Source organism: Platalea leucorodia (assembly GCF_965183815.1).
Source record: "Platalea leucorodia genome assembly, chromosome: 5".
Taxonomy (NCBI): domain Eukaryota; kingdom Metazoa; phylum Chordata; class Aves; order Pelecaniformes; family Threskiornithidae; genus Platalea; species Platalea leucorodia.
In genome coordinates, this window is record NC_138827.1 from 46614193 (window position 1) to 46639198 (window position 25006).

At 38.4% G+C, this 25006-nt stretch overlaps 1 protein-coding gene across 1 annotated transcript in view; it reads right to left on the reverse strand.

Annotated features, from left to right (window-relative positions):
- Positions 1 to 20955, reverse strand: part of CFH (complement factor H) — a gene marked incomplete at its 5' end in the record, with an annotated part of 37641 nt that extends 16686 nt beyond the window's left edge. Inside the window, 9 exons of the mRNA XM_082311521.1 lie at positions 1405 to 1584; positions 2875 to 3075; positions 4617 to 4796; positions 7737 to 7907; positions 10160 to 10354; positions 12149 to 12225; positions 13556 to 13661; positions 15524 to 15709; positions 20895 to 20955. Of these exons, the coding sequence (XP_082167647.1) occupies positions 1405 to 1584; positions 2875 to 3075; positions 4617 to 4796; positions 7737 to 7907; positions 10160 to 10354; positions 12149 to 12225; positions 13556 to 13661; positions 15524 to 15709; positions 20895 to 20955 (1357 nt within the window). The remainder of the gene's footprint in view (positions 1 to 1404; positions 1585 to 2874; positions 3076 to 4616; positions 4797 to 7736; positions 7908 to 10159; positions 10355 to 12148; positions 12226 to 13555; positions 13662 to 15523; positions 15710 to 20894) is intronic.
- Positions 20956 to 25006: the final 4051 nt, after the last annotated feature.

Genomic DNA, 25006 nt, shown 5'->3' on the forward strand with positions numbered 1-25006 from the left:
GGGTTTGATTTGCAGCAATCCTGTAAGCTTCCAAAATTGTATGTCCACATCTGATCTTCACTAGAAATGAAATTCATGTTGGGTGTACACTGCACTGTGCATGCATAAAGAGGACCTTCTGTCCATATTGCAAGCGGGGCACGCCAGAGATCACCACAGTGTGCAGGTACCACCTCAGTTCTACCAAAGAAAAATCGTTCAGAGTGCACATACTGCAGGACTAAAGCAAATTTGTACCAAAGGATGCCTTCTTGCACACTAAACCACTAATGGGACAGACCCAACGTTGCAACTGATTTCACATCACTTGGAATACATTGTTTAAGCCAGTCTAAATGGATGGAAATCGGTAATCTTGGTTGGATGTTATGGTCTTGTATTCTGAAAGAAAACTTCTGTAGTATGCTAAATTCTTTACTAATAAATTATTCTGCAAAGGAGTTGCTTCATTTTAAGAAATTAACAGTACAACAAATAGCAATATTTGTGCATTAAAGAGTCAAGTAAATAAAGATATGAAAAAAAAAGACTTGGAGGAACACTAGAGGATGTATTTGAACACTGGGTGCAGAGTTAATGATGCTTTCATGCAACAGCTTCAAAAATTTAAATTTCACATCAAATTTTTCGGTGTTTATACCAGTAATGCCCATGAATGCCTAACACTAGGAATCATAAAATTTTATTTTGATTGCTCATTGCTGTGTCAAAATCTCAGCGGGTGGTGGTCCAAAACATTGTATGGTCAGTGTCTCTGTCAGGGTGGAATTGTTTCCTAAAAAAATATTTTTACAGTCTAAGAAAAGTTAGGGTGAACTCTTTCTTTTGTCCATATGAAATCATTATCTAAAGTATTTAAAGTTCCTGTGAGACATTCTAGCAATTTCAGGCTTGGTGCAAGTCAGGAACAAAAGCTGGAAAGAGAGTTAGGAGAGATAACCTTTCTATTCCTCCCCTCTTCCAGTATGATGCCAATTGGAAAGGAAGTAAGAGAAACAGGGATCAGGTGGCACAGCGAGAGGCTGAAAGGAGACAAGAAATTACAGATAGGCTGTGCAAGGGGAATGATTACTATTTATTACATTACTGCACAGCTATGTTATAACAAGATTTCACCACTGAAGACAAAGGGATTATGACTCCCATCCCAGAGCTTACATTCTAGGAGATTTGAATGAGCCACGTGTGGACTTTTTTCTGCATGTTTGTATAGCAACTGACCTCAGCAGCATACAGGGTCATGAGAGCCGCATGAGCCAGTTGAGAGAATCACAGCATTGTGTTTCAGTTGTAGAGCACCTAGACTTAAAGTCACTAAGCAGTGGTGATGGATTAATGCAGGTGATATGATGATGGATTTACTGGTTTTAGCTAGAAATCTCAACACAATACAAGCATACTCACTTTTACGGATACATCTTGGAGGAGGTGACCAGTCATCCTTTGTGCATGTGACTACCCCATCTTCATGTTCAGTACGATAGTCATTGTTGCAGACATATTTAACTCTTTCACCTTCCGTGTAAACATTCTTATGGTTATTTGAGAACTGACCATCTGCCAGCCGTCTGATAAGACATTTTTCTAAAGAAGGAAGGTAAGTACATTTAACCACAGTAATCCATACAGCAAGAACTAAGGTAAATTAATTCTTAGTAGGACAGTAACTAAAAACGGGCCTCCTAGCACCTTTCTGTATCCTTCTATCCCAAAAAAGACATTCGTGTTCAAACCTGAATGAAAGCATGTTTTGTTTCACTGCCCTAAGATTAACAAATCACAGGAACAGGAGTGCAAGTCACTACATAAAGTGCTAAGAAGTGGTCTAGTAAACAATATCGCTTACCTAGTGTTCATAAGCAAGGTTGGCTAACTTCAGTGCATCTAGCGTCGTGTGCACCAGCTCTGGTTTGGTCTGCTATGTCTCTAAAATGTTGATGTCTGCCCCGAGTGATTTTCAGCATTTGCCTCCAGGAGATTTTATCATCTCTGTGCAAATGTATCAGCCTCTCAAACCAGCTCTAGAGATTTTAGCGACAGCTAAGCATGCTGGCTCTACAGCATCCTGTGCCCCCAAGAGCCCAGACACAATGAAGATAGCTGAAGGAATGCTATAGCTGTGTTACTTGAGTAACTGGTCCTTTCATCCGGGCAGGACTCCACTCATTTCCTGCACTGAGCATCACCCCACTGAGGGCAACAGGGAAAGATCAACCTTTTGTAATCCACTTCCAAGCCCTACCGGTAGGTGCGAACTTTCCTGTCACTGAAGATGTATGTTAGGAGAGGAGGCCTCAGCTCACTGCTTTAAATTTATTTTCTATAGTTCAATCATTAAGTCAGTGTATCTGGATCTCTTGCTAATGCCATGCTCACTTTCAGCTTATTGCAAGAGTGTGCCACCTTCTCAGCTCCAAATGTTATCCAAAGGGATCAGGCAACGGATCTCATAGAGGAACCTCTAGACAAAGTGCCCAAGCCACGGAAGGAAGAATAGATTTACATAGAGTAGAAACTCTCTGCTGGTATGTGCAGCTGTGTGTGCAGATGAAAGTAGATGCGTGCACGTGACCCAGAAGCCAGAGAAGAGTAACATATCCTATGTATTTCTTAATCTTGTGGATAGTTTCAGGAGTAAAGAATCTCCAAAATCCAAAAGCATCATTTCAGCCTTACTTCAGTGTCACCTACCAACTGGCGGTTTGAGCTCTGCAGATAGGATGACAGTTTGGGTGCAGTTCCAGGGGTCAACTAAAGCAGTTCTACTTTAATAAACTGTTCTTTGTTCCGTCTTGTACACCATCAGCACAATTTCTGCTGCACAGACCTTTGATAATTATAACAGAATTGAACATAGAGTGGAAATGTACTTACTGAGGCATTTTGGCTCTGGAAACCAGCCCCTTTCAGAACAGACGATTCGAACCCAGGAGTCTCCATTTGGGGTTGAATAACCATTTTTGCAGTAGTAATCAGCTTGCTGCCCAAACATCATTGGAAAGTAATAGTATTTGTAGTTCTCCAGTGCATCAGTTAATCTGCCATTTTCTATAGCTGGGTAGTCACAGGGTTTCTCTTGAAATAGAATTTAACAGCAACAGTATCAACACATGCATGAAAAAAAAGCTCAGGACACAATTAATTCAGATTCAGCTTCATCATTTGAGTGTTTTCTGAAACTGGCAGAATCAGGACTGCACACCATGGCAGATCCTAAGGAGTGCAGGAATAATTGCACTCTGCTTCTGGTACCTTTGTCATTACCCATACCTATGCTGGTTCCCTCCGTTTCCATTGCAACCAACAGAAATCCAGTCAATATTCTCAGTGGACTCCAAAGGCTGATTCATGAGACCAAATGCAAGTGTTTACACTGAGATGACACTGCTTTTGTAGAGTGTCTTGACTAACTTTACTATACTGACCATGATGGGAGCGCAGACAGCTAGCTCAGATACAGACACTGAATTGTGGACTCTTAAAATTGAGATGACTCCTGTCACCATTTTCATTTGTAACTTTTCAATTCTGCACCAAAAGGTCTTCCTACCTCTTCTCATTTTTATTTTAAAACTCTAGTGTTTTTCTTTTGTTCTCATGGTTCCTCAAAAGAACTGACCCTTTTCAGGGACAAGTCAAGATAGAAGGAGGAGATTCCCAGAAGCTTTCATTCAAGTTTACTCAGGGTGTCCTACTTGGCCATGGCAGGTAGGTTCCTCCTGAAGTGCTCTGACCCAGAGCCTACGTGCTTGGGCAGGGGAGATCACCCACTGGGCAGACCATCCAATAATGAGTGAGGAGGTCTCAGAATGATACCTGAATTTTAGAACCCACACATACATAGAGAAAAGATTAATCCAGATACTAACAGTTTCAGGAATAGTTCAAATCATCCGAAGGTTCATTTACAAGACTGATTTCATCAGGGTTTCTCTCACATCCTGTTTTCTAAGTTTTTCTTTTGTTTTCAGTGCCCAAAGATCAAAGAGTGCTAGATTATGAAATTAATTGCTAATTTATTTATTTAGTTATTAATGCTGTGCCTACTGGGCAAAACTATCATTGTCGTTATAGGAAGTTTAAGCCAAGAAAGAACTCATAAACAATCAAGAATATCCTGTTTTGTTATTTGACAATTATAATAGGTAGAATAAAACTGTGATTGTTCATAATATACCAACATACAACGGCAAGTAAAAATCTAAAGCTGTGATAACTACGATGAAAGATACCTTCCAACCATCACCTATGTTTTGTTTTGTTTTGTATACTTCAACACTCACTGTGTCCTCTTATCTCGACTGGCATGCTACTCCTCAGGTGGACCACAAACCTTCCTGACAGGGAGCTGACTATAGCACTTTTTAACACATATTTTCACAAATACAGTAATAGATAATACCTGTGTTTATAAACATAATGTAAATGTAGATTATACCGTTGTTTTTACAGATGATTTTTCTAAACCATCAAATTAAGCTTTATATCACAAAGAAACACAATGAATAAGCAACTCTAATTTCTCATGCTGCTTAAGTTTTTCTCTTGACCTCTTTTTCACTGAGATATTTCCAACAACTCTACATATTGTGTCTTCATTCATGAGAGCTACTTACGGACACAAACTGGAACAGGCACCCAGCCATTCTTGGTGCATTCAGCTGTGCTTTTGCCAGTCAATGTTTTAAAATGATATCCAGGATTACACTGTACTGTGATTGTATCACCTACTGTGTAGGCGTCTTTTTGAAGTCTAAAGTTCCCATTGGAAATTCTTGGAGGAGAGCATACAACTTCTAAATAAAAGGAGAAACACATAAAATTGTTAAAAAGATGTTTCTTAGGGCAAAGAAAAGGTTACATTTCTCTCCCACTCTTAGAAATGTACAGTTCCATATGAGGAGAGTGATAGCTGTTACTGATGTCATGCTAATTAGAAGATTAAAACTTAATTGCAAAGAGAATGGTTGGAGCAAGAACTAGAGGTGATCAAAGTGAATTTGACTAATCTTTTCAGTAGGTCATTCCACAGCTAGAGCTCAAAATGACCTACGCTGGGCTCGCAGCTCTCCTGGTCTCGTTTATGGACACTGTCCCAAAGGAGGGCAGGTTCACTGACAGGTCCTAAATGGGGAAATAACTATACTTAACTAGGAACTTATCATTCAAAGGCTGTGTGATTAAGATTAGGGTATTGCACTGACACTGGAAGTATTTCAACAACTGAGAAAGGACAAGAATGCTATTCTAAAAAGCTCATGATATCTTTACGCTCGAAGAAGCCAGGCAAATATATTATTTATAAACTGGAGCCTGTCTATTCCGTTTTTTTGTATTCAACTTCCAGTTTAGGAAATATCACCAACACACTCAGGGCTGGGAGGGGATGACTATAAGGTAACTACAGGGTGGTCCTGCTGTGGAGTGAAGGTGGGCGAATCAGCTGTATGCATGTGTTGCTGAATCATCTAGGTTCAGCGGTAAGTCATGTAGGATCCAGAACCACTATTTGAATATGCCCCACGTATCAGAGCCCAGTATACCAGTATCTGGAAGAATGTTTTGTTTGGCACTTGTATGTTGCTAAACCGTAGACAATGCATATTAATCAGTATCACTACTAATCTTGAGGCAGAAAGGTCAAGAACTGGGCACTAAGAGTGCCACAAGAGTGGGCACTAAGACTGACTACTGACTACACTTTATTTCTAAAGGAGTCTTTCTGGAAGAGGTCCCAAGAAGGTGGGTGGTACATAACATCCAATAATGTTGCCCTGTTGCCAACATTTTTTTCCAAGTGCTGTAGTTGAATGAAACTAAAGTAAAATCCATGACCCAGAGGGCTGATGTCAAATAGGACTAGTCTCAGAAATTATGGATTTGTCATTTAACTGCCCAGAAGGCATTTGGGAGTTAGAAAGCAAGAGGGAGTTTCAGCATTGTAAATGTAGTAATTTGTAGAGATTCTCAGACAATTTCTGATGGGAAGTTTGAACACTATGGATAATGCGGTTGTGCAATTACAGTTCTGATGACATTAAAGAAATTGCTGTCTTCATCCTAGACTAAGGGTCACAGACAGTGGCAGGATTCATGCATACCATGTTACTTTGGTCTCTGTTTATACATCACCTCATGTCCATGGTTCTTAGGGTTAGTGAACTTCAAATCTATGTTGTACACAATTCTTGACATAATGGCTGTGTAGAAAGTACTATTATTTTCAGCTTTATGTATAATCCAGCACTACAATTCCATTGTAATTTTCAGCTTAGACACTTATGGCCGTCAATGTACTACTTATCCTTCCGAAACTGGACTACTTCACGTTTGCTCGAACTCCTTTCGAAATGGCCATGTCAACTTCAGATTGTTCTACCTACAACACTATCTTACTATTTCAGAAGAACTCTTGAAAGGCAACTTACTAACTTAAGTCAGAATTTTAATTTGAAAGATACTTCGAAAGATACCTTTGTAATTTCCAGTCATTTCTGAAAGGTTGCACAGTACAATAACAATTTCTTACTGAAGCTCCATCAGTGAAATAGGGATCAGTTTTGAATTGTTCCTCTTTGGTTGGAACTGGTTGATCAGAACTAGTATTCTGGAAATTTCAACAATGGATATAATGACTACCAACCAGGTGCTCAGTCTGCTCAAACTACAGTAAGACTCATCAGGACACTCAGACAAAATGCAGAGGTCAGTTCAGTAGGTCAAGCAAACTTCTATTGTCTCAAATGTTCATACAGGGTGAGATGCTGAGTGGTATTTTACTGAGTGGTTAGTCCTATGATTACAAGTAGAAGAGTCTCGGCTATGGTGACACAGCATCTCAACTACTGAACACTAAAGACCTGAAGATGCATTAACTTGTATCTCCCCCTCAAACAACTGTTTGTGATTCATAAGTAGGTCATCAAGCTAAGACTATTAGCTTTCTCCGATTTTATTCATACTGCTGCAATTCATATGGTATCAAATATTTCTTTACCCAGTCTTCCAACATACAGCACAGATACTGACTTGTACCAGTTATGTTCACGTAAAACACACTTAAAAAGGTATCAAGTCTTGATGTGAAGACAGTAGGACTTCAAAAACCATATCACTTCTCTAAGAAGTTGGTTTCAAATGTTAATTTTCCCATGCCATTAAAAATTTCAGATACCTTCTGTAGTATGAATGTTTCAGGTATTAATACTTTTTTTCCCTGCTTGCATAAATATTCTTTTTAGTGTCTGATTTTTCCATTCCTTAGATAAAACATTTTCATCATATTTTGTAGAAAGTAAAGAGATTCAGCTTTATCCTTCCTATTTGTCCAAATTAGGATTTTTTTCTAACCCAAGAAATCTTTTTCCTGTGTTCTCCCCACTAATTCAGAATCATATATAAAAAAAAAAAAAAGTATCAACAGCTACTGATGCTGCATGAAGTATTTTAGCATCAATCTCATTTATGTAGTACACTGGAGCAATTGTTGCTTTGTGAGCCTGTTTAACTACACTCAAGTAACAAAAGACTGAACTGGTTTTGCTACTGCTCTCCATGGAAAACTCTTATCCATTTGTTTGGTCCTTTAACACTTAATCCTTCCAAACCTTCATGGGATATTTGTCAGATGTGAATAGATTTCTTTCTTTATGAATAAACTAACTTTTGTCATTACTAATCTCTGAAATTACTTCCAAACACAACAAATGTGCAAAATAATTTTAGGCAAGGCTAACCAGTGCAATAGGGGGTTGGACTCCATCCTGATTCAGTACATTGTGAATCTGCTCTTTCACCGTATCTGTATCCTTCATCACAGGCAAACTGTAGTTGTTCAGATTCCTTGTAAGACCTCTTTGGAAAACGTACATATCCATGCGGAATTTTTGGCACATCACAGGTAATCTCTGAAATTGAGAAATTGAGAAAGGCAAAATCCATATATTTTTGTTCATTTTTATTTGCTGAGAATAAATGCTTATTGGAATAAAAGGTAGGGGTTTTTTCATTTGACTTCACAAAAACATTTGCATTTGGAAACTGTTTGAAACTTATTTGAGAACTCTTCAATGACCTGATTGTGGGTGCCAGGTAGAAAGTGTGGTGTAGCACAGCATCAATAGCAAATTAGTTCATGAGACAGATTTCAGGAACTTGTTTTGGATTTTAATGGATCTCAGAATCAGTATATAAGGCAGGAGACATTCTAAAATAAGCAACTAGGCTAGCTGAAATTTAGGATTTTCCATTTTTCAGATAATTTCATTTCCAGCAAACCTAAAGCGCTCTCATAACCAGTAGACAATTAGTTAAATTGTGGCATCAAAAGGAAAAAAGAATTAAACTATGTGGAAAACTGACACTGAAATGCTTCACTATCTCTAAAAGAACCTCAGCGTCCCCAGCTCCTTGCCAAACCCAATAAAACCACTGAGATCTTGCAGCTTCCAAAAACTGCATTCATAAAGCCAGAAAATATTCAAGGCTTTGTTTCCCAGGCCACAGAGCAGGACACCAAACAGTTCTCTTGGATTCCTTTGCTGGATTTACTTTCTATTTAGGATGAAATATAGTTCAGTGAAACTGTCATTGTTTAATAAAACTCACTATATTCTGCAAATGTTACAAGCGCATGTGTTTAATCCCACTTTATGCTGTTCAAATTATAATAAATAGGGGTTTCAAAGCAGCAAAATGCAGTGCTGAAATTGTGGAAAAAACATACATGTATCTGACATCCTGACATATGTACTCTGCTCTTCTAAACACATACTTCCTGACCAGATAACATATAAATAATCTAAGAAACTTGACGGATTGAATATTTAACAGTGATTGTTACCATAAGCTTCCTGGGATTCATTCTTATGTGCTGACAAGCCAATCCCATACAGTCTCTATTTGCAAAATGGGAGGAATAACCCCATCCACCAGTACAAGCTGTGGGCGGGGCAGGGTAGGGTTGACTGGCTGAAAAGTAGTTTTGCAGAAAAAAAATTGGCAGTCCTAATGGACAAATTGAACAGCAGCCAGCAATGTGCCTTTGCAGCAAACAAAGAAAACAGTGTCTTGTGCTCCCTTGGGAAGAGTGCTGCTGGCAGGTCAAAAGAGGTGATCCTTCCTCTCTACTCAGCACTGGTCAGACCACATCTGGAGTGCTGTGTCCAGGTCTGAGCTCCCCAATACAGGAAAGACATGGACATACTGGAGCAGGTCCAGTGAAGGGAAATGAAGATAATTAAGGAACTGAAAAAACTGACAGATAAAGAGAGGCTTAGAGACCCTAGAGAAAAGGGGGCTTAGGGGGAGGGAGGATCTTATTAATGTGTACAAGTATAAATTCCTGACTGTGGTGGGGCAACAGAAGTAAAGATGATGGAGCCAGATCCTTCTCATTTGCACCCAGTGACAAGATGAGAAGCAATGTGCACAAACTGAAATATAGGAAATACCTCTTAAACATAAGAAAAAACATTTTTACTTAAGAGTGGTCAAACACTGGAACGGGTTACCCACAGAGGCTGTGGAGTCTCCATCCTTGGAGATGTTCAAAAGCTGACTGAACACGGTCTTGAGCAACTTGCCCTAGCTGACTGCTTTGAGGGACCTTCAGAGGTCCCTTCAAACCTCACCTATTCTGTGGTTCTGTAAAAACCAAACAAGAATTAACCTTCTAACTTGTCAAAATACATTAGTCTGAAGAAAGAAAAATCCATCATGATTTATTTGTATTTTATACACCCTAAGAACATGAGTGAATTAAAATCGTCATTGTTTTTTAAACTTTGTTCACATAGATTCAAAATTGTTTGTAATTACTTTGGTTAAATCAACACTGAAGTAATTCAATCTTATGCAGATATACCAAAGCTAGTTTCAAAGAAGTTGACTGCAGCCTGGCAAAACATACAGCTTGTAGTGAAAACATGGAACAAACAGATGGTCCATTATGACTATATTAGCATCCAGTATTCTCTGATTTCTCTTTCTTATCCTACTTCTTCTGCATATATGCAATGGAGATTGTTTACAGACAAACTATGCTTAATTGCTGTGGAATAAAGTGAAAGCTTTGTAGTTTCCCATATGGTAACCAGTCCTTACAAGTCTGTGACAATAAAGCTTCTTAATTACAGATAATAAATAGTGTCCTTTTTACCTTGGCACTGAGGCACATCACTATTCCATTTTCCATTAGAAGAGCAAATTATTTCTTTAGATCCAACAAGCTTGTATTTCGCATTACATTCAAAATTTACAACCTGGCCAAAGGAATATTCTCGGCCTAGCTCAAATGCACCACTCATAATTAATCTTCCATTTTCTGGTGCTTGTACAGGTAAACACTTTGCCACTGGAAAACAAAACAAGACAAAACAAAAGGAAAAAAAAAGCCATTTTGAGGTCTATTCTGTAAAATAAATTGACACACAAAAAAGTTACAATACAGAAAACTCACTGTAATTTCCTTACACATTTTAAAAATGTACACTCTTGTTATGTATTCAGATACCATTTGCAACAGATATAATACAAAACCCTAAGCAAAAAGACAGACTGATGTAGGAGGAAGCTTGTAGACTGCGTGTCATCATCCTCTTCTCTGCCCTTGAAGGCTAAAGACAGAGCACCCACTGAACTAGATGACCTCCTGAGGTCTTGCCCAATCTAAATTATCCTGTGATCCTATGAATTCTATGGAGGGTTAGACGAACCTCCTGACACACAGGGCCATTAAACTTTGTAAAAATAGGTTAATTTACTTCAGAGCTATGCCAAACTGAATTTGCTATAGACAAATATCTGGAAAAGTGCTGTGTTATAGACTGATTACAACAGTTCAGTTACTGACTAAAATTCCTAGTTAAGGATATCAGTACAGTTACATTACTAAAGTAAACAAACACAACATCAGCCATGAATTTAGACCTCTTGTATGTCCTAACTTTGGAACTGCAGAAAAAGGAAGAAATAACGTTATGTTATCAGATATTTCTTATTAAGGGGGAAATGACTACCAAAGTTCATTCTTGAATGTTTACATAGATATCACTGAGCATGTACGAAAGTGGCTGGCATTTTGCCTACCATAGCTCCCACTTCTCTCTGACAACATTCTCCATCTTATAAGCCACCTGCCTTTTCTATGAGCTCATATTCTATCGTCTAGGTTCCTCACAATTAGGACACTATACAAACACTTTCATAGGCAATCATATTTCAGCCTAATGAAAACTTCTCAATCGTGAAATAAAAATCTTATGACGACTTTAAAATTGCAGTATCTTGGTGACATGTGACAAAAAATGTTGGAAACCACAGCTCTATACTGTGCAGATAGAGACCTGTATGCCTAAAATTGAGGACATTCAAAATCCAGTAAACTAAACATGTAATACCTGAGACCAAGGAAATGTCAAAACACAGACAACAAACTCTAGACAAGAGAAAGATATCTACTTTTATTTGTGATTCTTTACTTAAAGACTCTTTCCTGATATTAGATGCTTAGCCTAAAGAGAAATTTCAATGCTGCAGACATGTTAAAACAGACCAGTCAAAAATATCTTTGGGAAGAAGGGAAGCTTATTTTCATAACCATACAGGTTTGAAACTGGTGAAAAGGTTTCCAACACCAGGGAAGTATCATCTGTGCCATCCAGTCTATTAAGTCTTGAGGTCTGGGGTCTCTCTTGCTCTCATTCTTACCAACTGAAATTCTCCACAGTATGCTAATAGGGAGAAGAACTTATAATAAAATCTTAATGGCTAGGATATTCACAAAGGTGGAAGAGGAAACTAGCTAAAAACATACATGCTTTCACATACATCCGAAATGCCTCATCCCAGCTGTCTTTTGTAACCATGCTTTGCAGACATCTACTCTATCAGGGCCTTTAGGTGAGGCAGAGCTTTAAGCCAGTCTGGGGGTGAAAAGATTCCATTTTGTGAATGCTTTTTAACAAAAGCTTGAGCGCTTATTGGACTAAAATGGCTGAGCAGTCATTGTAAGACTTTCACTGCTGCATAACTTGACTTTCAACATATGTGAATTAATACTAGTAGAGAGATCACAGACTAGTTCTAGATAGTATCAGACGGCTAAAAAGACAGTTTGATAAGGAATTAAATGTCAAACTCCATTTACCTTCACAGTGAGGGACATCATTGCTCCATCCATCTGCCTGACACTCACGGTAATTTCTTTGGCTGAGCATCTGGTATCTTACCGAATAAAAAGTAAACAATGCTAAAATACAGTCTCATTATGCGACAGAAACAGCAGTGCTGCTGTTTTTGAAGCAAAGAAAGTAGGTTTCATATGTTCTAGCACAGACTAACCAAAACATGACAAAACCAAGTAGTTTTTTGGCCTGCATCTTCCCTAGTTTGTTTCTTTTAATTGCATATGGCAAAAAATATGAAAAAACCCCAAAAGTAGGAAGTAATCAGTAAGGTGGCTTCTTCATTACAGGCATAGCAAGCTTTGGCTACATAACAAATAACCTAGGGGCAATTTACACAATCAATAGCAAGCAGAGTAAAACTACTGTTGCCTGTGCTCTAGTATGACTGAAAGCCATGGGACAGCATCAAAATGGGACTTAATCCAAACCATATGTATCCCATGCTTTGATGAGCTAGTATTATCTTAGGTTTGAGGGTAACACGGCCAAAATGCCATGGCTTCTGCTTTGTCTGAAATGTAGTCCAGGGAAGTACAGCTAGTCTGAAATGCCAGTGAAGAACTATCTAAATTTAAGGGATTATTGATTTTGGAACTCTTTTTGTGGAACTCAGACTAGATTCCAGCAATACAAAGACTGCAAAAGCATGGCTAAACCACTGTACCATGCTTATAGCTGATTTGCATTTCAAGAGGAAAGAATCCAGTCATAGGCATACTTAACTAAGCACAATACTATATATTTGCCTTGCTGCAGTTTTCATTGGAAAAGATGAATAGAGGAGGAAGAGAGAAGAATTTCTTCCAAGCAGTCAGTGAAGACATGTTAGTGAATCTACCAGAAATGTCTTCCTTCAAACATTTTTTTACAATACATTTTACTTCATAATGCACAAAAATTATTTAAGCAGGACTGGTGAGTTGTGGTTCTGAATAGAAGACTTTGTTGTATGGCCTAATGACTTCGCTGACATCATAACTGCATCATGACTGTCTACTGAGAGCACTGATTCCAGCATACAAAGCTGCATTTCCATCTGAACTGGCTGGGTGGCGGAGTCATGAGGCAGCTTTACAGACGGATCACTATTTTTGTTTTCTACTCGGACAGCCATGATTTCAAGTTAGCTACAGTCTATTTTAGACACTTTGTATGACAGCTGCAGGTGCATGAGTTCAGTTACTCCAATAGCACCAAACATGAGAGTTAGCTTTAGTATTACTGTAATTGCAGCAATTTAAATAATAACCAAGCATTAAATATTAGTAAGTTGCAGCTGCATTACAGACAACAAATCTATAACTGACACTTCTTTTAACATTAACACCTTATGTTAACTCCCATATATTGAATTAAATAAGTATTACCCATCATTACATCTGTACTCAACTCTGGCACCAAATACAAATTCACTTCCACTGGTAAGTTCAAAGGAACCAAACTCAATATCTCCAGGATGTCCACAGGGCTTATCTGGTAAAATAAAAAAGAAGAAGAAAAAAATTACTTACACCATACATAGGAATGGGAAAGTGTGAAAGATAGATGATAGAACTTTACTAGTAATTAGTAGCAAGTATGGGCCTTTCAAAAATTAAAAAATGCTCAGTATTAGCTTGATGACCGCCCCCCTTTTTAATCATTGTCTTCAGTAAGAACATATTGGAGTAAGGATCTGCTGATTTTTTTTTTTAAATTAAATAACAAAATAGCAGGTTTTATTCCTTTAAAGAGGCTGAGCTCATCTTAAGTTTTATGACAAATTTAATGGCAGGATGTAGCTTTTCATACAACTTGTGACTTAAGCTGGTCCCAAGCTTCCACTACAGAATCCATCCATGACTGGAAATGAAATTTCCTCAATCTGATGGGGATTGTGCTGAGTAACGAGGGATTATCTAAGGCCACAGGAGTCTTTTGGTCCTCAGTCCTTTCTGGTCAAAGTTCCCCATAGGACTTTTCTTGTGGTCTGGCCCTAACTATTTGCCCTGGATTCCCAAAAGAATTGCAAAGATGAACACAGCATCCCTCTCATTCATCCACTTTTGATGTTATAATATGGACTGCAAAATAAACTGCATAGCTAAAACCTATCAGGCCACCTCAGAAGAAATCTTTCCTGGTCCCTGTCGACCTAGGCGATTTCATTTCTTGAAGTGTATCAACATCCTTGTTTTTTCCAAGGAAGAGGTGTTTGAGTAGGCCCTAAACCTGCTCCAGTGTGATTCAGAGAAAATGGACAACCTCATGATCAATTTTGCTGTCTAGTGTGGCCTATCCTGGAAAGGGAATGTGATCACTTAACCTGTGGCAGACCATCCCTTTTCTCCTTCCACCTGCACCTTGCCAGTGTTAGTATCTATCCACTGGGTGCCAGTATTTACTAAAATATGTTACTAAAAAGCAACACCAAATTTTGTATAATTTGAAAGACCTGTGTTCACTGAATAGTTATACAAATACACGTAAAAACTGAGAAGGTGACTAAATAAAAAATGTAAAAGAAACTAGTAACAACTTTATTAATTCATTTTTACTCATGATTTTTATTCATCTCTGTTTGAATGGCACCTGGGACTTAATTTTATATTATCAAACCAAACATTTATATTCTACTAGTAAAACTTTTATATGTTAGATATGTAAGAAAAAAAGCTTGTGTGTCTAAAATTTATTTGTGTTTAAAACTCATTTATCACAGAAAAGAAGTATCTGCTGACTAACAATAATAAACTTCAATTTCTTCACTAATGAACTCTGTATGAGGGTGTGAGATACTTCTAAAATCTTAACACAGTGTACTAGAGATAATAAATAGCAGCTCTCATCCTAATCATGAATTTTCCTTCACAGATTAAAAGGGAAGGCAGGGAAAAATAATTTCCCACTTCCAAGAAATTATATCTTTCATAGAACTAGTTGAATAAATTGAAAAGAAGACAATACTGTCTCTTGACTCGCATTCAGAAGCTAGTTTAGTGCTTCATTCTGCTTAGACTGTAAATTTCATCTGCATTAGACTTTTTCTAAAATTTTGGAAGCAAGCTCCTAATAACTTAATAACCTAATAACTTAATAACTTAAACCAGGTTAATAAGACTGGCCTAGAGTTAGATCCTCTCCTGTAAAGAAAAAAAATAATCCTTTGATCTGGAGAAAAGGTGCTTCCAAAAATGTTTCCTTATGCATACATACTTTTTAGAATGATATTTTAAAGGATGCTGAAATAAGTAAGTTACAGGTAAAGATACAATGGAAATTTCACATTGACATCACTGGCAAGGAATGTGATCTGTCAGGTCAAAAATTTGCACATATTTTGCATAAATACTTACGTCTGCATTCTGCTGCTGGGAGTAGTTGCTGCCATGCTCCATCAGCACATTCAAACACAATTCGTCCAAGTTTTATATATCCAGGCCGACATCTGTATGTTACTTGAGTACCATGTGGATAGGGAGGTTTGTCCCATATTTCAGTAGGCACTTCTTTAACCCTCCTAGGAGGAGGTTCTTTACAAGCTAAAAATTGTAAATAAAAATATTGGTGACTGAAGCACATGCTACAAATGCCATAATAATTTTACAACAGAAAATGCAGCAAGAAACCCCAGGGACATTTGTGATCAAATAAGCATATGTTTACTACTTAATTATCACAAAATAAGAAACTGCCAAGAATCCACATTTTGTAGGAATACAAATAGACATTTAAAAGGACATAGAATAGTCAAGCAAGTGCCAAGAAACCACATGGGACAGTCATAATTCATGACATAGATTTTAGTTACAAAGACTGAGATGAGACTAGTGCCCTGGTTCTAACCACAGACATCTCTTACCCTTCCATCTGCAGGAGCTCCTCCATGCCTGTCCTTCCATTACCAGAGAGAACAACTCTGCACTCTGTAAGAGTTTCCTTTCAAACTATTTTCTTCTGCAGCCACCACCATCCTTACCGACATTAAGTTCACGTGCCATTGCATCCTGGCCTGTATCAAGAATAGTGTGGCCAGCAGGACCAGGGAGGTGACAGTGGCCCTGTACTCAGCACTGGTGAGGCCGCACCTCGAGTACTGTGTTCAGTTTTGGGCCCCTCACTACAAGAAGGACATTGAGGTGTTGGAGCGTGTCCAGAAGAGGGCAACGAAGTTGGTGAAGGGTCTGGAGCACAAGTCTTACGAGGAGCAGACAAGGGAGCTGGGGTTGTTTAGCCTGGAGAAGAGGAGGCTGAGGGGAGACCTCCTCACTCTCTACAACTACCTGAAAGGAGGTTGTAGGGAGGTGGGGGTTGGTCTCTTCTCCCTAGTAATGAGTGATAGGACAAGAGGAAACAGCCTCAAGCTGTGCCAGGGGAAGTTTAGGTTGGATATTAGGAAAAACTTCTTCACCGAAAGGTTAGTCAGACATTGGAAGAGGCTGCCCAGGGAAGTGGTTGAGTCTCCATCCCTGGAGGTATTTAAAGAACGGATAGATGTGGTGCTTGAGGACATGGTATAGATGGACTTGGCAGTGTTAGGTTAACAGTTGGACTCGATGATCTTAAGGGTCTTTTCCAACCATGACGATTCTATGATTCTATGATTTGATCAAGTTCTGTCAAATCTCCCCTCACCTTTACATTGCCTAAACTTCCTCTCCAGGCTGAGATCACCCGATATTCCAAAACTTATTTCCTCCTGTCCATGAGATTACTTCTTATAACAAGTTACTTATTACACGATGTAATTAATTCTGGGTATTCACTTTGACCTTTGTTATCTTCAAAGCATTTTGACTCAATTTAGGGGGTGGGTGGTGTTGTCTGATATTTCTCAGTAGCTCAATATTATACAGTCCTTCCCCAAAAGCTCCTTCCTGGGCCTTCTTCAAACGTCCATGAAATGTACAGCTAAGCCCATATGAATTACCAGAAATGAGCCTGAATTAATTTTACTAGGAAGTTCCTCGACAGCTTTAGAATGAAAAAAATCAGACTAAAGGGGAAAGAAACTAAGGTTGGGAAGCTGTTAATGAAAGACTAAATTATCTTTGTTAAGAAACGGGGGTTTTTTTGTTTATAATAATTGACCTAATTTCAGTGACTAATTCTCTGTGCTTGGGTGACTGAAATGCACTTACTTTAAAGGTTGAAGCTTTACCCAGAGTAACAGAATCTGGACAGTCTAGCTAACTAAATGCAATGAAGTCTGTTTTACATCTGAATATGAAAGGTGAGAATTCATCAAGAATAAATAAAACAACCTCTGAGAAATGAAGCATTGGAAAAGAAATGAAACCTCTGTATAGAAAATAAATAGGAGAAGAAATGTCCACCAGGGAAGGAAATTTCTTGGTGAGTAGACTCAGTAGAGAGCTGGCACAAAAGTCCTCTCACGAGTTTAGATGTAAGGCCACAGGTTTGAGAAAGCAGCAATGCTCTCACTGAAGCTTTCCTACAGATTGTCCAAGTGCTGCCTGAAAGTGGGACTACAGGAAAAATATTTAGGATCTTTCCTCATGTGAGGGATGTGGAATTATGGCTTGCTGAACTAAACTCTGGAGATCACAACCACAGATTAAGTAGCTGTGATTTCTAATACAAAGTGAGCAGATTAAATACTCATTCTTCCACATCAAAGTGTGGGAAGTTGTGCTGGTTTTGGCTGGGATAGAGTTAATTTTCTTCATAGTAGCTGGTATGGGGCTATGTTTGGGATTTGTGCTGAAAACAGTGTTGATAACACAGGGACGGTTTCGTTACTGCTGAGCAGTGCTTACACAGAGTCAAGGCCTTTTCTGCTTCTCACCCCACCCCACCAGCGAGGAAGCTGGGGGTGCACAAGAAGCTGGGAGGAGACACAGCTGGGACAGCTGACCCCAACTGGCCAAAGGGCTATTCCACACCATATGACGTCATGCTCAGCGTATAAAGCTGGGGGAAGAAGAAGGAAAGGGGGGACGTTCAGAGTGATGGCATTGGGGGACGTTCGGAGTGATGTCATTTGTCTTTCCAAGTAGCAGTTATGCATGTGACGGAGCCTTGCTTTCCTGGAGATGGCTGAACACCTGCCTGCCAATGGGAAGTAGTGAATGAATTCCTTCTTTTGCTTTGCTTGCGTGCGCAGCTTTGGCTTTACCTATTAAACTGTCTTTATCTCAACCCGCAAGTTTTCCCACTTTTACTTTTCTGATTCTCTCCCCCATCCAATTGTGGGGGGAGCAAGCGAGCAGCTGGGTGGTGCTTAGTTGCCGGATGGGGTTAAACCATGACAAAAGTGAGTTTTACTTTAGTGGTACAAAAACATACCCTTGAACACGCACTGTTTTTATTTCAGTCAGTGGAGTACCTACCAAATTAGAGGCATAATTTTAGAAAATTGTTTCAAAATCAGGAAAAAGATTTGTTACAAGAAAAAAAAATTGTATAATTTTAAGTGTAGCTATGGCATTTTGAAAAGATAAAGAAAAGATTGCTAATTGTGAGATACAACAACTTCATTTTGGCTGGCTTTAGTAGCCAGGAGGAGACAAGCTTTGACGATGCTGCTGAGTGCTAAAGGAAGGGTATGTCCACACATTCATGTTTTTTCCCAACTGCTTTAATAAGTACGCTCCCTCCTATGAATGATTACATCTAAGTAAAAATTATTGCTTCTGTCCACTAGAGGGTACTACCCTACTATCAAAAAAGGTAGTAGGGACCTACTTAGCAAGATTAAGACACATTCACTTTTTAACAACGTTTTTGCAAAATACAGGGATAAGCAAAATGAAAAAGATTCCCCTAGCTAGTTCTGTCTTTCAAATGCGTTAAAAATGGTTAGTTTACCCCCCAAAATTTCTTTGCAATGGTGAGAAAAGGAATTTTTCTAATTCTACCTATTTTTCATTAAAGCTTGTTAAAATTAGTGCTTTCACTTTGCAAGCTGAGAATGCGCACTCTGAATTCTATGATTTAAAAAATAGGCTATTTACTACAGGAGAGCTTCTCTGCTCTATCCCTCCCTTCGGAGTTGTATTATATTTTTATTGTCTGTTGTGCAGAATGGGGCCTCTTAACTCCTCCTTGTTTACATTAAAAAAAAACACAAAAAATAATATTCTGATAGTCTCTTCATCATTACTAAGACATGCTTCTTTCTGTTTTTTATTTCAACTCTGATTGTTCTTTACCACTCCTGCCCTGATGTCAAACTATGTGTTACCACCAAGTGTCACAGTATGTATATGTATTTCTGACTACAGCTAATTTTTTTTTTTTTAATGCAGTTTCTTAGTAGCTTGAGAAGAAGAAATCTGCTGACAGGATGTACTTTAAAACTATATTAATTACATCATGCACTCACCACGTGTACTCACCAAAATTGGGAGGGTTTTATTTTTATAGTAGAAAGCATGCACTAAATGCATACCTTCAAGTCCTTTAATGAGAGACCAGGAAAGCTGGACTTAACCATTTAGTATTTATATGTGACTTGACCTCAGTTAGAAATAGCTCAAGCTGTTTTCTTGCCGTCAGTCATTATGCTGGTAGCAACTTCCATAAAGTCAAGCACAAACTACGAATTCAGCTAAAAGTATTTTTCAGCCCTTGCGCAAAAACCCAACTCTCGAACAACTCACATCATCGACTTTCAATATGAAGCTTGAACTAAAAGCCTTGCATGACCCATGGTAATAATTGTCCTGGATAAATCAAATATTGCTACATTCACATTCCTTTGCAATCTCTCTGATCTAAAGGAAGCATTGTGAAAAGGAAGTGCAAATTCAGGCAAACTTTCTTTTCAAATTCCAGGACTTTTCTGGACTACTTTGCAAGCAAATTAGACTTTACTAGTTGCTTTGGAGCAGTATTTATTATACGTATATATCAAAAAAGATAATACACTTCATTAATGTCCTGATTTTTCAGTTTTTCAAAGTAAAATCCATCAGATTGTTTTGATTAATAAAGTCTACATAATCTTCACCTAAAATTAAAAACCTGAACTGAGCAAAGACATGCTAGCTCAAAAACACATAGCACTCTTTTTGCAACAGCCTATGTAAAGAAACCCAGATGGAAAGCAAAAGAATTACTAAACATACATTAAACAATACAAACACAACATCAAGAAAAATAAATCGAGCAGAGAAGCATAAAATATCAGAGGCTTCTGAAAAGATACTCAGAATATTAGCTACCTCTTTAAACATGTACAAAAGCATACCTGTACACATTTATCTCATTTAATAGATTAAAACCAGTCTGTCATTCAACAGGTATTTGGTAAGCTTTTCAGTCAATTTAGTAATCATTCCTCTTTCTCAGATTATCACACAGATTATTCCAGACTGAAAGAAATGCACATTTATTGAATATTTTCTAATTTAATCTACCAGGTGTTTACAGGTTTTAGATGTGAGAATAATTAAAAAACATAATTAATAACAAATGAGTTCTCTGGCTCAGGATTAAAGGAATAGCAACCATTTAAAAAGTTGTGCAACAGATTAATAACAGCAGTACTTATCCAAATAAATAGGTGAAACAATACCTACGACAGAATACTAAATACTAAAGGTGCTAAATACTGCCAGAAGAAATCTTAATTATTGTTGTCAGAAGTTCATTAAAATAGGCCACAATGCAAACATTTATTTACATGTCGTTTTAGTAACCATCTTCACATACACTTTAAAAAAAGCTTTTTTTTTTTTTTTTTTTTACATTAAAGCTTACCTCTTTCTGCAGTACAAGACATCCAACATAAGAGCAGAGCTGTATAGCCCAGGAATGACATCCTAGCGATTCAGAAACTCAGCAAACACATTTAGTATGGTAGCCTACTTTTTCGATTACTTTGTGTTATTTTCACTCCTATTTTACTCACTAACTGCTCCAGGGACTGACCTTGCAAAGCCTTTATACTCTGATTTCAGCAGTCACTTCCCCTAATCCTCTTGCAACACACAAGTGTTTCTTTTTTTTTTCCCTCTCCAAACTTTGCTAAATGAATAAATAAATAAACATCTGGCAATTTTGGTTGACACAGTCCTTGCCTGCGGTCTGCTTGTTTTTACATCATACCTCATTTTTTTCATATTAATCCCTTCCATACTCAGATAAGCTTATTTCTTTTGGTATCCAAGACAAGTTGTATAAATAAATTATTTTGTGATTCTTTGTGTCTTATATGCTTAGTTAAAAACCAGAAATTAGCATTAAATGTGTGTAAAAATGAACTTCTCTACTATACGCATATAATTCAAGATCTATGTTAAAAACAATTGAAATAAAATGCAGACAGAAATACAAATTGACTTACTAACCCACTGGTTCTTGTATACGATAACCAACTACCCAGAGCAAAGGACGGTACTTGATCAAATACTTGATTAAATAAACCTAAGTGATGTTGAAGCACTTGTTTCAGTATCACTTGAGAAATGATAAGATGGAGAAGATGTGAATGAATTGTAATGTGGATAATGAACTATTCAAAGAAAAATAATAAGGATTGTGCTAAAACAAGAACTATATGGCAAACAGGGCTAACAGAGGAACTCCTCATGGATTCTTGTAAGCAACAGCCTTATCAATATTTTCATGAAATGTCTTGGCTTTATGAGAAGTGTACTCCAGTGGAAATGTGGATCATATGAAGATAATTATTTGATACTGAGAATTAGGGAAAAAATGTAAGAGTACAAAGTGCTCTCATGAGACGGACACAAAACAGCTGCGCACCAGATACCCCACAGTGGTGATGTCTGACTGGCATGGATTCTACACAGATTGATCTTGTATATGCTCCCAAAAGACCACATAACATACCTTAAAATCATGGGCTTAGTTAGCCTACTGATACAGGCTAAAAAAAGAGTGTGTTTAGAGAACAGATCTCGAATCAAACCTGAATTTCGAAGTAGTTAAAACTTTTTTTCTTCTCAAAATGCAGCTGGAATTTTTTTTTTTTTCTTTTTTTTCTTTTTTTTTAACCTGGGCTGTGTTTTCAATTACCAATTCTAAGGAATGGTCTTAGTGAAAACTGGCATTCAGCTGTTTTACCTACAAGAAATCTTCCACACAGCATAACATCTCTTCCTTTCCCTCCCCTTTCTCTTGCCAAGTGACTCATATGTGAAGAATGAACTCTCACTCTGCTCCATGACCTTGTGATGATCGGTCTGCATCCATTTTGCAGTTACTGGTGCATACCTGATCAGCAGAAAGATATTTTTTGCACCTGCCTAAGTTGAGTTCTAAGAAACAGCTCCTCACAGAACTTCACTGACCAAATCTTTAATTCCTTTTGTTCTGTGGTAGAGAACCGTGTGCTGCTGCGGACAGCAGTGCTCTAACTGCACCAAGACAGTCCCACTTGTCTTCTCTGCATCAATCTTATTGCATTACCGTACATACGTGCATTTACATGCTTCTGTACCCGTGGGCTGCTGGGTGCAAAAGCTGGTTTCCTTGCAGTGGTGAGGAACTTAGGGCAGTTTACCCTTCCCTGTCACAGCAGCGGTACTCCTTTCCAAATGTAGCAGTGACACTGGTGCTTTCCAATTCCTTAACCCCTGCAGGAAGCTCAGAGAGCGGGAAAAACATTGAAGCAGAGTGCTAGGAGGCACTCAGATTCCAATCCAGAGACAGTGGCTCAAACCAATTAGCTGTAAAAATCCATGCTGCAGGCATGGGTTCTATAATTTCTCCAATTGTAAGTGTTGTATCTTCTGATATCATGAAGGTCAAAGTAGTTCAGGTTTTATCAAACTGCTTTTGCGTTATTAAACCACTTACCAAATCATTACAGGCTTGAAATACAGTCAAAGAGACTTTCAGCTACAGCTGAACCAAAACTGGAACTGAACTGAAAATTTACCATAAATTTCCTGACTGCTCTCTATGAATACGGGCAATGTTAAAACTATTTAAGCTAAAAGATAACATCAGCACACAAGAGCAGATAGGTATAAACTTCCTATGAATAAATTTAAGCTGAAAATTAGAAGACTCACCTAAGTAGTGAGGCTTTGAAGTTATCTTTGTATAAGCATAATGTAGGCCTATACAAAGAAACCATCTTCAATCACAAAGCAAGGGACCAGACTCAGTCCTTCCCAGTCTTGTGTTTGTCATCCTATTAAGTCATTGATTAAACTTACCCTAACCAAATGGAAAGAAAATCAGGAACTTAATCTTTCTTCCCTTCCTCACCTCTTCCATGGGCCATCAATTGATTCAAAACTCATGTCTTTAATCATGTCTGAGTTACTTCATCATCATCTCTAGCCTCTAACGAAACAGAGTGCATAGGCAAAAACATGCCTCAGGACCTCTAAAGCAGGCAGAAAAAGTCATCTTTAGAGTACCCTTACCTCCTATCAATAAGAAAGGCAGAAACATCTAAGTAGTTATGCAACCAAAGGCAGCTGGATTTTACCTACAGAAGCAGAGCTATTGCTTTAAGAACTGGTGTGACTGCATTTAAATATTGCTGTGGGCAGACAGCCAAAATATCACCACATATTCCCTGTACTAGCAAAACTGCATGTCAAGATATAGGACCATAGGAAAGTACACGTTGGAAGGGACCTCAGCAAGTTATCTTGTCCAAAACTCCTGCACAAAGTAGAGTCAGTCATGAGGTTACTCAAGTTACTCAAGACTTTATTCATTCCCTACTCAGCATCAGGGCTTAGCATCAAAATTCAGTGTTTGTTCAAACCTGAATAACTTTGGGAACAGTGTTTGGAAGCCATTTTATGTTAGGAAGACAGATCAGAGGAAGCCAGTGTCTTCCAGTAGGGAACTAGTGAGGACTAGTAATAGCAGCTTAGTTAGTCACTGCTGGAATAGTATCTCTGACCAATATAATTTCAGCATGTTCTAACAGCATGCCTGCTGTCACACTTGAGTTTAATATCATCAGAACCTGCAGATTTCTAGAACCAGTCACTGTTCTGCCCAAAAATCTTCACAAAAGGGTCCTATCCCAGTATATTAATAGTGAGATTATGTTTTCATTGTCAACAGTTGTCTCTCCTCCCACTGGCAGACAACTTCTCTAAGTCACAATGACATTACACCTCACGTAATATCTACAATTACAACCTAATGGTGTGACAGGGAAAAACTGCACAGTCCACTTAGCTTAAACCGAATGACAATCAAACTGGTTTATTGATCTATTAATAGCACATAATTAACTGGCAATCAGTGAACTATACATTCAGGTTCAATATTGGCAATACAACAGATAAGAAACTGTTAATAGACAAAATGCTAATAAACACCTAACAAATTTCTAAATTACCTTTCTTCACTAGTCCCCCAAAGTTCTAACCATGCACACGAAGTTGCGCACCCACCCACCCACGATTATACACACAGTCCCCCTCTCACACATACCTTCTGTAATAGATGTGGGTGCTTAAAGTGTACCTGTGCTGTGCCTTACAACTCGCCAATGCAAACACTGGGGAGAAAGCACCACACAAGGTCACATACACACGCCCAGTTGTGAGTCCCTGCATGTTGCACCCTGCATTGTCACTGCCTGAGCTGGATGCAAGCTGCTGGCAGTCAGATTGGGAGGATGCTCTGCCTGGCCCAGACAGAGGTTTTGATGCCAGTGGGCCAACATACAAGAGCGTCAAACCGAACTCCTCTGGTTTTGACCGCGCTCTGTTCCCACTGTTCTCCCTACTGTTACAAAGTTTCACTTGTCCCTTATACTTCTTTCTAAATTGGCACCAGCCTTGTTTCCAAACTCACTCTGTTACTGTTTAATCTGGCTGATGGTGGTCATCCCCTCTAATATGACCACCTGAGGCATTTGCACTTTC